The 13,757-nt window shown below is 40.7% G+C and overlaps 1 protein-coding gene across 1 annotated transcript in view; it reads right to left on the bottom strand.

The window, feature by feature from the left end:
- The window catches only part of TDRD9 (tudor domain containing 9), a 164,681-nt gene that overhangs the window by 73,981 nt on the left and 76,943 nt on the right, over positions 1-13,757 (bottom strand). The window contains exons 8-9 of the mRNA XM_054024976.1: positions 12,458-12,561; positions 10,607-10,665 (exon numbers count right to left, since the gene is read on the bottom strand). Of these exons, the coding sequence (XP_053880951.1) occupies positions 10,607-10,665; positions 12,458-12,561 (163 nt within the window). The remainder of the gene's footprint in view (positions 1-10,606; positions 10,666-12,457; positions 12,562-13,757) is intronic.

Here is a 13,757-nt window from a genome sequence, read left to right as displayed (position 1 = left end):
TATCCATAGTGACTGAGTGCCTCACAAACTTAGATATAAATTCATTGTCTTAGCCCCTGTGAGCTAGGGAGGTATCCTCATTTTACAGATGAGGAACTGAAGAATAGAGATAAAGTCCAAAACTGTCAAGTGCCCACTAATTTGGGGTGCCCAAACTGAGATGCCCAGGCCCTGATTTTTCAAAGTTCTTAGCACTTATACCACTTTATATATTCAAGCACAGCTCCCATTTACTTCAGTTGAGACTGCTCAGCACTTTAGCAAATCAAGCCCTAGGTGTCTTAAGTCGGCAGGAATGGCATAGTATTTACCAGAGGTGTTTTTTACCAGGTAAAATCGTGGTTTTTACCACCTCATGAAAAACTAGTTCGTTCCAGTTTAAGGCGTTTTCTATTTTAAAAGCCATTTTATTAATGCATACCACATTACACTTAGTTTTAGTTACATATTCAAATATGGTTACATAATGCAGCAGATTCATAGATTAATTTAGGGTTGTACAAATAAAAAGAAACTGCAGAGGGTATATGTAATTATAATACTGAACATTGGAATATCTGTATACATTTTTGGTTTGGTATTTTCTCCAAGAAGTTCTACATGTTATGACTCATATTTCAGTTTTCAACATTATATAAACAAAAGTCAAGAACATCTGATTACATAAAAGGAACAATAATGCAAAGTTGTGGGCTTGAAGCATTGATTAAGTAATAAGAAGCATGCAGAGTTGCCGACTACCAGTCCAGGTGCATTTGGCCATGCAGCATTCTGTAGCAGAAGACCAACTTTCATGTAGTGGATACACTGAGCCTATACCTTGGTTTTGAATAGATGTATCCAAAATTTGAAAATATTTGTTCTATGCTTGCTGGATACTGATTACTTATTTTTCCCAGTTTAAAACAGGTTTAAAACAGGTTCAGTATTTACCAGCATCCTCTCCAAAACTAGTTTTTCCTCGAAAATTGCCAACCCTGCAAGTTGGGTGCCCATAAAATAGGGTACTATAATAGGAACTATGTTGCAGGGGCAGGGATAGAATCCAGTTACCCAGGGTGACACTCAACTGCCATAACCACAAGACCCTCCTTTTTCTCTACCTGCATTCTCTGGGCTCATGCATAATTCACTTTCCAACTTCTGCAACAAATGAGTCAGGGGTCCTATGTACAGCATCTTCATTTACTACACAATCCAGAGATTGAAATCTTTTGAACTGCAGTGTCCTGTGGGCCATGCCTGTGCTGCACATGTCCCCGTGCGCCCTCATCTGAGGGGGCAAAGGGCAGAGTGGCCCCAACCACCCCTCCCCAGTCCCTCACTAATTCAGAGTCACAGAACAGAGAAATCCCCCAAAAATGGGGATTCAAGCCGAGTTGTGGGACCCACACTGACGACATTGTAAGTAACCGTTCTCTCTTCTCAGTGTGAATCCCACTCTAGCTGACTGACAAGCAGCACTGCATCTGGCAAGTAAAATTCAGGAGTCCTGACTGACCTAACTGAACAGAGATTGTAATATTGCTCACCCAAACTTGGCATCTGATCTTGCAGCTAGGTCAAGGACATAGCATTTAACAACAGTCAGAGAGTTACTCCATGTGGCTGCCTTAGAGTTTTCAGATATGGGAGGTTTCTGCTCTAGAGGAGTGAGCATTAACATTGAATGGGAGAGGTATAACCAACTGTTTGGTAGCAGATAGTTATGCACTGCATAATCCATTTTGATATCCTCTGAGAGGAGATGACTTTCGAAGCACCAGAAATGGCCATGAAGCGCTGCAAAGACAGTCTGAAAGGCTCTCCTCTTTCAATATAGTATACTCAGTCCCCTGAAACATCCTGTGTGTGGAGCTTTTTCTCTCCTAAGGAGGTTTAGGGAAGAACACAGATGAGTTAATCGACTGATTCAAATGGAATTCCAAGACTACTTTGGGGATAAGCATCAGATGAAATCTGAACACCGTGTTATCTTTGAAGAATTTTATTATGGATTCTGTGATATGTCATTGAGTATGATAGGTGTGTCTGCCAGCCTTCACTTAGGACCGCTGAAGGAAACAGGATCCTCTGACCTAGGTTGGGACTGCTATAAATGGGTATGTAAACCCACCCAGAAATTAGAACTATGTGTGCAGAAGGCTTTACTGGGTATTGTTTGACCAGAAAAGCATATCAGAAAGAGACAGCAGAAATCGAAGCAGCAGCAAGAGAAAGCAAAGCAGACAGTAGCAGAAGGCTGGTAATGTGGCCCTGAGAGAAAACTAAAAGAAAGCTTTTTGGGTATAACGAGCTGGCTGAAATGACGAGCTTGTAAAACCAAACAAAGGAACAGTCTCCTGTTTGGTGCCTCCTGTATTCAGGGAAACAAGACTTTGTACATTCTTTGTAAATAAACAAGATTGCACCAAAGGAATACCTAACTCCATCATCAATTTCATCTTGTAATTGGAATAACCCACAACACACTGAATTGGATAACCACTTGGGACAAAAGGGGTAACAATGAGTAGGGTTTGGGAGGGCGTCAGATGCAAGTTTCAGAGGGTTAGCCGTGTTAGTCTGGATCTGTAAAAAGCAACAAAGAGTCCTGTGGCACCTTATAGACTAACAAATAAGCTTTCGTGGGTGAATACCCACTTCGTCAGATGCATGCCAGATGTAAGTTTGAGTTTGCTGGCCCTCCTAGCAGATGTTACAGCAGTGTATGTTGTATTTCAAAGGTGGCTCAAAAGAAGATACCATAAGGTTTACAAGAATGATGTTGAGATCCCATGCACGAGGAGGATTCTCTGACCAGTGGGTAAATATATAACTATGCATTCAGGAATCTTGATATTGTGGGATGTGAGGAGACTGAGCAGGACTGAATAGGTGGATAGCAGGCAGAGATCATGTCAAGATCATGGAGATCTTGATGGAACTGAATGAAAGCTCAGAGTGTTTCAAATGCACGAAGTAGTCATGCATCTTTGGTATAGGAGCCTGTATTGGGTCACAACCATTTTGACCTGCCCAGACTGAAAATCTCTCATTTTGAGAAAGTCCTTCTTGGCGAAGGCCTGTTTTACATGAGGATTTCTTGGACCTGGCAGGAGCACTCAACAAGCCAACACCCAAGGTTGTCAGATGTAGTGAATTCATGGCTGGATGCAGTATCTAATTCTAGTTCTGCAATATTATATCCAGACAGTCTGGAAGTGGAATGAGAGGCTAAATGGCCCTCTACAAATGTTAGTCAGAATTGTCTTGGCCAGTAAGGAGTTCTTAGGGTTAGTGTGGCTCTGTCCTGTCTCCTTTGCAAATCAGGGGAATTGGTAGGAAAGCTTTCACAAGGCCCTGATTCCATGGTAGGATGAAAGTGTCTTGTAATTAACCCCCGGGCCACTTTGGTGGTGAACAAGTCTATTAAGGGAATTCTTCACAAATGAAATACTGCGTTGATAATGGACCTCCACAGTGATCATTTGTGACAGACCATCTGCTCAAGAAGTTCACTAGATTGTTAATGAACAGGAGCTAGCAAACAAACAGGAGTTTTATGAGGGAGTTCTCTAAGTGGAGAAGGAGGGACTACATGACTACCCCCTTCCCATTAGTGAATGCTAATGGGAAGGGGGTAGGTTTAGCAGATAAAATAAAAAAAGAACAAGTTAAAAATCACTTAGAAAAGTTAGATGCCTACAAGTCACCAGGGCCTGATGAAATGCATCCTAGAATACTCAAGGAGCTAATAGAGGAGGTATCTGAGCCTCTAGCTATTATCTTTGGAAAATCATGGGAGACCGGAGAGATTCCAGAAAACTGGAAAAGGGCAAAAATAGTGCCCATCTATAAAAAGGGAAATAAAAATAACCCAGGAACTACAGACCAGTTAGTTTAACTTCTGTGCCAGGGAAGATAATGGAGCAAGTAAATAAGGAAATCATCTGCAAACACTTGGTGGTAAGGTGATAGGGAATAGCCAGCATGGATTTGTAAAGAACAAATCATGTCAAACCAATCTGATAGCTTTCTTTGATAGGATAACGAGTCTTGTGGATAAGGGAGAAGCTGTGGATGTGGTATACCTAGACTTTAGTAAGGCATTTGATAAGGTCTCGCATGATATTCTTATCAATAAACTAGGCAAATACAATTTAGATGGGGCTACTATAAGGTGGGTGCATAAGTGGCTGGATAACCATACTCAGAGAGTTGTTATTAATGGTTCCCAAGCCTGCTGGAAAGGTATAACAAGTGGGGTTCCTCAGGGGTCTGTTCTGGGACCGGCTCTGTTCAATATCTTCATCAACAACTTAGATATTGGCATAGAAAGTACGCTTATTAAGTTTGCGGATGATACCAAACTGGGAGGGATTGCAACTGCTTTGGAGGACAGGGTCATAATTCAAAATGATCTGGACAAATTGGAGAAATGGTCTGAGGTAAACAGGACTAAGTTTAACAAAGACAAATGCAAAGTGCTCCACTTAGGAAGGAACAATCAGTTTCACACAGACAGAATGGGAAGAGACTGTCTAGGAAGGAGTACAGCAGAAAGGGATCTAGGGGTTATAGTGGACCACAAGCTAAATATGAGTCAACAGTGTGATGCTGTTGCAAAAAAAGCAAACATGATTCTGGGATGTATTAATAGGTGTGTTGTGAGCAAAACACGAGAAGTCATTCTTCCGCTCTACTCTGCGCTGGTTAGGCCTCAACTGGAGTATTGTGTCCAGTTCTGGGCACTGCATTTCAAGAAAGATGTGGAGAAATTGGAGAGGGTCCAGAGAAGAGCAACAAGAATGATTAACGGTCTTGAGAACATGACCTATGAAGGAAGGCTGAAAGAATTGGGTTTGTTTAGTTTGGAAAAGAGAAGACTGAGAGGGGACATGATAGCAGTTTTCAGGTATCTAAAAGGGTGTCATAAGGAGGAGGGAGAAAACTTGTTCACCTTAGCCTCTAAGGATAGAGCAAGAAGCAATGGGCTTAAACTGCAGCAAGGGAGGTCTAGGTTGGACATTAGGAAAAAGTTCCTAACTGTCAGGGTGGTTAAACACTGGAATAAATTGCCTAGGGAGGTTGTGGAATCTCCATCTCTGGAGATATTTAAGAGTAGGTTAGATAAATGTCTATCAGGGATGGTCTAGACAGTATTTGGTCCTGCCATGAGGGCGAGGGACTGGACTTGATGACCTCTCAAGGTCCCTTCCAGTCCTAGAATCTATGACCTTTGGGTGAGTTTATTATCTGTTTGTTATGTGCCTGCTTGCCTGAAGTTTATAGTGTGGTCTCCTTGGTGGTCTGTGTGCTGACCCTACCAGTCTGCTAGGCAAGGCTGAGAGCTTCCCAGCAAAGCTCTAGCCTGCCATCCTTGAATCCCTAATTCCTTTAGCCCCAGCCCCTTGTCAAGGGAGTCTAACTCAGGGAAAACAGAGATTTTTAAAGCCAGCTCGAAAGCAACCAGAGGAGCGAGTGAACAGGGGAGTTTTGTGAGGGAGCACGACAGCCAGATACACCAAATAAACATTCGTTACATTTAGGCCCCAACCACCCCAAAACATACCCAAAGTACAAACAATCTAACAAAACCTGTGCAAGAGTAAACATCATACAGGCAGGGGTCCAGCAGCAGAGGGTTGGGGGTGGCTACTTAACTTATTGCACTGAATGCAACATGTATGATTACCTGCCTTATGGGCAGGTGGCAGGTGTGCACATTCAGGGCAACCAGCTCATGGCCCTCAGGAATCGAGTATGGGCTCTTGAAACCAGAGTGGCTAAATTGAAGGGGCTAAGGAAGACAGAGATAAATAGACAAGACTTTCTACGACACAGGAGAGCAGTCCCACCCCTAGTCTGACAGCCTCTGTGCTGTTGAGGAGGATGAAAGTCTCGAGGAAGGAGAACATCAAGCTGGAGCAAAAGAAAAAAATCCTATAGTTGGGACCCTCCTTCCAGAAGATGTCATGGTATCCTCTTGCACTCAGGATACCTCTTTGGAGGAAGGGACCTGTTATTAGGAAGAGACAGGTAATAGTAATGGAAGATTTGATTATTAGAAATACAGATAATTGGGTTTATGATGACCAGGAGAAATGCATGGTAAATTGTCTGCTGAGTGCGAAGGTTGCAGACCTCTTGAGACATCTAGAAAAACTTATTATATTATAGTATTATTAACTTATGTACAGTGCAGGGGAGGACCTGGTGGTCATAGTACATATAGGTACCAATATAATAGAAAAAAACAGGAGAGAGGTCCTGTAGGCCAAATTTAGGCTGCTATGTAAGCGATTAAAGTCCAGGACCTCCATGGTAGCATTCTCTGAAATGCTTCCAGTTACACAGGCAGAACTGCGGGGTCTCAATGCGTGGATGAGACGATGGTTTATTAGAAACAGAGGAGCCTATACAGGAAGGATGGACACCACCTAAACTAAAATGGAACTCGTTGGCTGGAATATAAGACTAAAAAGGTCACAGAGGAGTTTTAAAACTAAGGGTTGGGGGAAAGGCGACAACTGAGGAGGAACACATGGTTTGGACAGAGACATCCCTTAGGAAGGATTTATTAAAGGTCATAGACTCACAGAACTGGAAGGGACCTCAAGAGTCTTCTAGTTCAGTCCCCTGCAAGCAAGACAGGACTAAGTATTATCTAGACCATCCCTGACAGGTGATTGGAGATTTTTAAGAGCAGGTTAGACAATGACAGAGATTCCATAACCTCCCTAGGCAATTTATTCCAGTGTTTAACTACCCTGACAGTTAGGAAGTTTTTCCTAATGTCCAACCTAACCCTCCCTTGTTGCAATTTAAGCCCATGGCTTCTTGTCCTATCCTCAGAGTTAATGAGAACAATTTTTCTCCCTCCTCCTTGTAACAACCTTTTATGTACTTGAAAACTTGTGTGTCCGCCCCCCCCGGTCTTCTCTTCTCCAGATTAAACAAACCCAATTCTTTCAATCTCACAGAACTGGGTGATTTGGCAACAAAAGGGCAGATGAAATTCAGTGTTGATAAATGTGAAATAATGTACATTGGAAAACTTAATCCCAATTATACATACAAAATTATGGGGTCTAAATGAGCTGTTACCACTCACGAACCAGGTCTTGGAGTTATCATGGCTAGCTCTCTGAAAATATCTGCTCAGTGTGCAGCGGCAGTCAAAAAGCTAACAGAATGCAGGAACCATTAGGGAAGGGATAGATAATAAGACAGAAAAATATCATAATGCCTCTGTATAAATCCATGGTATACCCACACCTTGAAAACTGTGTACAGTTCTGGTTGCCCCATCTCAGAAAAGATATATTGGAATTGGAAAAGGTACAAAGAAAGGCAACAAAAATGATTAGCGGTATGGAACAGCTTCCATATGACGAGAGATTAAAAAGACAGATTGTTCCAGAGGACATGCTTCCATGCTGATGACATTCATCAAAAAAATAATGTGTTAATTAAATTTGTGACTGAACTCCTTGGGGGAGAATTGTATGTATTGTGACTAAGTTCCTCCTCTACCCTGCTGGGTCCTGCGCGTCCTGGCGGATTTGCTCGCCTCAGAGGTTCACGGCAGCCCTCAGTTTGGCCGCTTTTGCTACAGGCTCAAATCTAACATTCACTCAGCTAACCTCATCACTGGCCAGCATGGGGGAAAGGGAGAACGATCTCCGCAATCTCTGTTGTCCCACCTAGTGGGTCGGGGACAGGCCAGATCCCTTTCTAAATTAGACCTTCCCCTCTGGTGTCTCACAGATCAGGTCAACTCCTCCTGTGTCAGATAGGGAGTTTGGGGGGAACCCGGGCCTGCCCTCTACTCCAGGTTCCAGCCCAGGGCCCTGTGGATAGCAGTTGTCTACAATGTCTCCTGTAACAGCTGCGTGACAGTTACAACTCCCTGGGCCACTTCCCCATGGCCTCCCCCCAGCACCTTCTTTATCCTCAACGCAGGACCTTCCTTCCTGATGCCTGATAACGCTTGTACTCCTCAGTCCTCCAGCAGCACATCCTCTCACTCGCAGCTCCTTACACTCCCCTCACTAACTGAAGTGAGGTCCTTTTTAAACCAGGTGCCCTGATTAGCCTGCCTGTCTTAATTGATTCTAGTAGCTTCTTAATTGGCACCAGGTGTCCTAATTAGCCTAACTGCCTTAATTGGTTCCAGCAAGTTCCTGATTGTTCTGGAACAGCTCCTGTTATCTTACCCAGGGAAAAGGGAATCGCTTAACTTAGGCCTAGTGTCTCTACTTTCCATCACTCTCCTGTAGCCATCTGGCCTGACCCCATCACAGTATCCTGCTCTGTAGTTTTACAAACATTCTGCCATGTATTTCATGTTATAGTAGTCTCAGATAATGATTCAGCACATGTAGTTCGATTTAAGAACACGTTCACTGCAGATTTGACAAAACACAAAGAAGGTACCATGTGAGATTTCTAAAGGTAGCTACAGCACTCAACGCAAGGTTTAAGAATCTGAAGTGCCTTCCAAAATCTGAGAGGGACAAGGACAAGTTTTGCAGCATGCTTTCAGAAATCTTAAAAGAGCAACACTCCGATGTGGAAACTACAGAAGCCAAACCATCAAGAAGGAAAATCAACTTTCTGTTGGTGGCATCTGACTCAAATGATGAAAATGAAAATACATCAGTCCACACTGCTTTGGATCATTATCGAGCAGAACCCATCATCAGCATGGACGCATGTCCTCTGGAATGGTGGTCGAAGCATGAAGGGGCATACAAATGTTTAGCATATCTGGCATGTAAATACCTTGCAATACTGGCTACAACATGCCATGCAAATTCCTGTTCTCACTTTCAGGTGACATTGTAAATAAGAAGCAGGCAGCATTATCTCCCATAAATGTAAACAAACTTGTTTGTCTTAGAACCACAGAATATTAGGGTTGGAAGAGACCTCAGGGGGTCATCTAGTCCAAACCCCTACTCAAAGCAGGACCAACATCAACACCAAAGCCACGGCTTTGTCAAGCTGGGCCTTAAAAACCTCTAAGGATGGAGATTCCACCACTCCCCAGGTAACCCATTCCAGTGCTTCACCACCCTCCTAATGAAATAGTGTTTCCTAATATCCAACCAAGACCTCCCCCACTGCAACTTGAGACCACTGCTTCTTGTTCTGTCATCTCCCACCACTGAGAACAGCCGAGTTACATTCTCTTTGAACCCCCCATCAGGTAGTTGAAGGCTGCTGTCAAATCCCCCCCTCACTCTTCTCTTCTGCAGATGAAATAACCCTAGTTCTCCCAGCCCCCTAAACATTTTCATTGACCTCCACTGGACTCTCCAATTTGCTAGCAATGCTCCTACTAATACAGCCCAATATGCCATTCGCCTTCCTGGCAACAAGGGCACACTGCTGACTCATATCCAGCTTCTTGTCCACTGTAATCCCCAGGTCCTTTTCTGCAGTACTGCTGATTAGTCAGTCGGTCCCCAGCCTGTAGCGGTCCATGGGATTCTTCCTTCCTAAGTGCAGGACTCTGCACTTGTCCTTGTTGAACCTCATCAGATTTCTTTTGGCCAAATCCTCCAATTTGTCTAGTTTGTCTGTGGAACCTAGCGATTGGCTAAACAAGAAGGACAGAGTGGACTTGTAGGCTCTAAAGTTTTACACAGTTTTATTTTTGAGTGCAGTTACGTAAAAAAATTATTTTACATTTGCAAGTACATTTGAGGTGAACTGAAAAATATTTTTTATTTTTTTACAGTGCAAATATTAGTAAAAAAATAATATAAAGTGAGCACTGTACACTTTGTATTCTGTGTCATAATTGAAATCAATATATTTGAAAATGTAGAAAACATCCAAAATATTTAAATGGTATTCTATTGTTTAACAGTGCGATTAAAACTGCAATTAATCGCAATTATTTTTTAATCTCGTGATTAATCACAATTAATATTTTTTAATCATTTGACAGCCCTACATGAATTACTTGACACAAGGCTTTTGTTTGGTAGTAGTTATACAACTAGATTCATACTTTTGGAAAGGCTAATAGGAGAGTTTAAGTTTTTCCAACTTAAATTGGTTCTTCAAAAACCAATACAGCCTCTTGTTCATTCATGAAGTGCTGTGTGGTCCCTCCCTTACACATTATTTATTAAATGCTTAAAATGTGCCAAGCAACATACAGAAAAAAAATGACGCTTAGCTCCTACTTCACGGATCTTGATGAAGGCTGGATATGAGGCACTACTCACCATACAGTCATATGAAGGAACTGTGTAACCATATAGAATGCAGAAACTGAATGCAGAATTTCAAGTATGACATGATTCAGTATTTAACCCAGTAGCTGAAAAAAACACATGGGGCGGGGCGGGGGGGCAGTGGCAGGGTTGGTATCTTTTGCTATACTGCAACTTTATTTGAAAATTCTAAGATTAGAATAGAGTATTTTACAACAAAGGTCACTTTTTTATTTGCTGCCATGTTCATACAGGGTTGGGGTAAAATGAAGACTGATATATGTACAGATGCTCATGTTATCAATTACAGGAAGAGTGATGTCAGAGAAAAAAACACGCTAACAAGCTGCATCCCCTCACCAAAACCACAACAAGAAAATGTCAGTACCCACCTGGCAGAAACACCAACACACTGCCACGCTCGGACATAAGGCCCAAATTTTTGTTCTCCCTAATATTAAAAATATATTTTAATTAATTTCATACTTCACTAACCTCAACCTATTATGTTTCAGTTCCCTAAAAACAGTTTATCTTGTAAGAGTAACAAAAGTGCACTTTTCCTATAAGTTGTGCTATTTAAGTTCACTGAAGAGACATGATACAAAACATTACCTAAAGCTATATTTTCCATAAAACATGTACATAAATACTGAAAGCAAATCTGCTCCATGGTCTTTAGAACTATGTCACATGCAGAAGTACTCCTGTTTCCCTTGCATTAAAATTGTGTTATATAAAAATCTCTCTCTGATATCACTACTTGAGAATTAATACAGTATTAACTTCATTTAGTTAAAATTTGTGAAGCCCAAACTTTAAAAAAATGCTATATTAGATAGCTCTAACAAAAGTTTTTCCTATTATAAGTAGCATGTAACAGTAAGGAAAATTGCAAAGCTCATTATAATGAGCTACAACTGAATTAGTCAGTTTTACAATAGCAAACAAATGGAATCCTTTCACTTCATAAGCACTGGTAAGTTAAGCCATGACGTGAACTGCTAGAGACATCACTCTGCTTAAGCCTGTGTGTGACAGAGACCAGAGGCTACAATCAATTTAATGTAATACAAAAATCTTACACTTGGTAGCAGTAACTTCATACTGTTATAACATATTCTGTAAATGTAGCATGAAAATCACTATTCCCTTACTGTACATATAAAACATTTTAATTATATCAATACCAGAAATGTTCATTTTCACTAGAGGGTACTAATGTCTCTTCCTATTATGAGCAGTGCCCCTTTCTGAAATTAAAAACTACAATAATAAATATACTAATATTGGTAATGAGAACATTTTGTATGGTACTTTTGACTAGTATTCTAAAACAGTCCAACAAAGCAGCACTATAGGAAGTATTCAGTGCTTCAGAAAAAAATGAGAAAGATCAAAAAATCCTCATAATGAAAGTGATAAATGAGCGGCATACTTATCACATTAATATCCCCATCAACACTTACGTTTTATAGAGCAATCTGGTAAAGTTTAAGTTTCATGAGTTTTTTCTAAAATGTCAAAAGCTTACATAACAACATTAAAAAAAGCTTTCAGTCTAAAAATTAAAGCTATTTCTTCAGTATATATTTATAAATTAGTAAAAAAATCAGAACAAAGCATGACAGAAAAGTGTAGCTTTAAGTTGCTATTCAGCACTAGACAAAGTTCTAGTATCTTTAGATTTTTTTTAACCACATTCCTGCAGATACTAAATACCAATTTACAAAATGCTATAGCGCAAGGCAAATGAAATCACCTTAATCTGTTCTACACTCTAACCTAGTATGTTCATTAAGCATGAAAGTCTGAAAAATACAAAGAAAAGACATCAGCCTTCATTGGTTCTTATATAATACTTTCCTTCATTCCTTTGTTAATAAATTCGAGTTCTGCATCTTTGCTTCATATAAAGAACATTCAATCCCAGCCTGCATCAAGGAGTCTATAAAGTTTTCAACTGACATAGCTTTAATGGTCACTTACACATTGTGCCCTGGAGTGTATTTTAAAAAATACAAGAAATTTAATAAAAGCTAGAAGGAGTCTAAATACAATTAATCTGAGCAGAAATCATGCCAATAAGTCATCATTCAAGACAAAGGGAGGAAAAGTGCAAAATATTAAAGCCATGTCAGAATTGCAATATAGGTACTGCAAAGAATCATATTCCCTAATTCGACTTTCATTTCAACTGAGAGTCACAAGTTCTTCACAAACAGACCTGGAGTATATCTTACCCACTCTCCTTCATTTCCAACTCATCAAACAATTGAATCAGAGAGACTGCAACTTCATACATTTCTTTAGCAATCATTGGTTCATCAAAGATTTGAGGAGGAACCTAGAGGGAGGGGGGAAAAAACTTGATGTTAACATATTGACATTTAAACACTAACACTTTCAAACCTAAATATTGTGAGTAGATTGCCAACCATTTTCTCAGTCCAAAATTAAACCATCACCTGACTTGAACTCTTTCAAATTTTCTTGAATCTATTAAAACCATTCCAATAGAGAAGACACTAAAGTCAACCTGAAGCTTTACAAAGAACTTAGTCTACTCAGAAGGAAGAACTTTTGACCCACACAACTGATCTTATTTAATACATTATTTCTTCAGACATTTTGCAGGAATTACAGCATTGTTCAACACCTACTGGGGTAAATCTATTTTTAAAAAAAATACCAAAGATGTTCCGTGTAACAGTTACCTACGTAGGATAAGCACGATCAACTCCCAATTTCCAGCAAAGTTTGCAGGTCATGACAGATAAGGCTGCAGGATCCAAAAGGATGATGGAATGCATCGATTCACCCTCATAATAGGAGAGGAATAATCCCTCTCAGAACTCCCACAGGAAGTGCAGTTCCACATGAGCAACACAGGACTGTGTTATGTTTGTGCTCGCACCATCTGGCACTTAAAGCTATATTTCTTTTTACAGGAATATTCGTGATCAGGACTTTTTCTTATCTCCCCCTTTTTTGCTGCAGTCTGCTGCAAAGGCCAGACTATAAATTAGTTTATCCCAAAACGATCTAAGACTATTGATTTTTTACAAGTTAAAACATTACTTTGCTTTTGCAGAGTCCTCTGAAAGACCTGTTCAAGTGGTAATTAAGAATCAGCAGGTAAATAGACTGAGATTTGTGTTAGCTGCTCAAGAGATCATCACCTCAAAACAAGCCTATGTTGGCTCCACCTCCATAAAGTCACTGAGTGCATCCACCTTGATCGAACTGGTCCTGTCAACACTGGTTCTCCACTTGTGAGGTAACTCCCGTTTCTTCATGTTTCATTATATAATGCCTGCATCTGTAATTTTCACTCCATGCATATGAAGAAGTGAGGTTTTTTACTCATGAAAGCTTATACCCAAATAAAGCCGTTAGTCTTTAAGGTGCCACCGGACTCCTTGTCATTTCATCATGGACACGCCTATATGTGGCATGCCTCCTAAAACCTGAATGCCAAGCCACACTTCCCTCTCCTTATTTAAATCCACTCTTAACCTTGCTTCTGTACTACCATCTACA

This window comes from Malaclemys terrapin, chromosome 4, assembly GCF_027887155.1.
Source record: "Malaclemys terrapin pileata isolate rMalTer1 chromosome 4, rMalTer1.hap1, whole genome shotgun sequence".
Lineage (NCBI taxonomy): Eukaryota > Metazoa > Chordata > Testudines > Emydidae > Malaclemys > Malaclemys terrapin.
The sequence above is the reverse complement of the archived record's forward strand: the minus strand, read 5'-3'. Positions and strand labels throughout refer to the sequence as shown.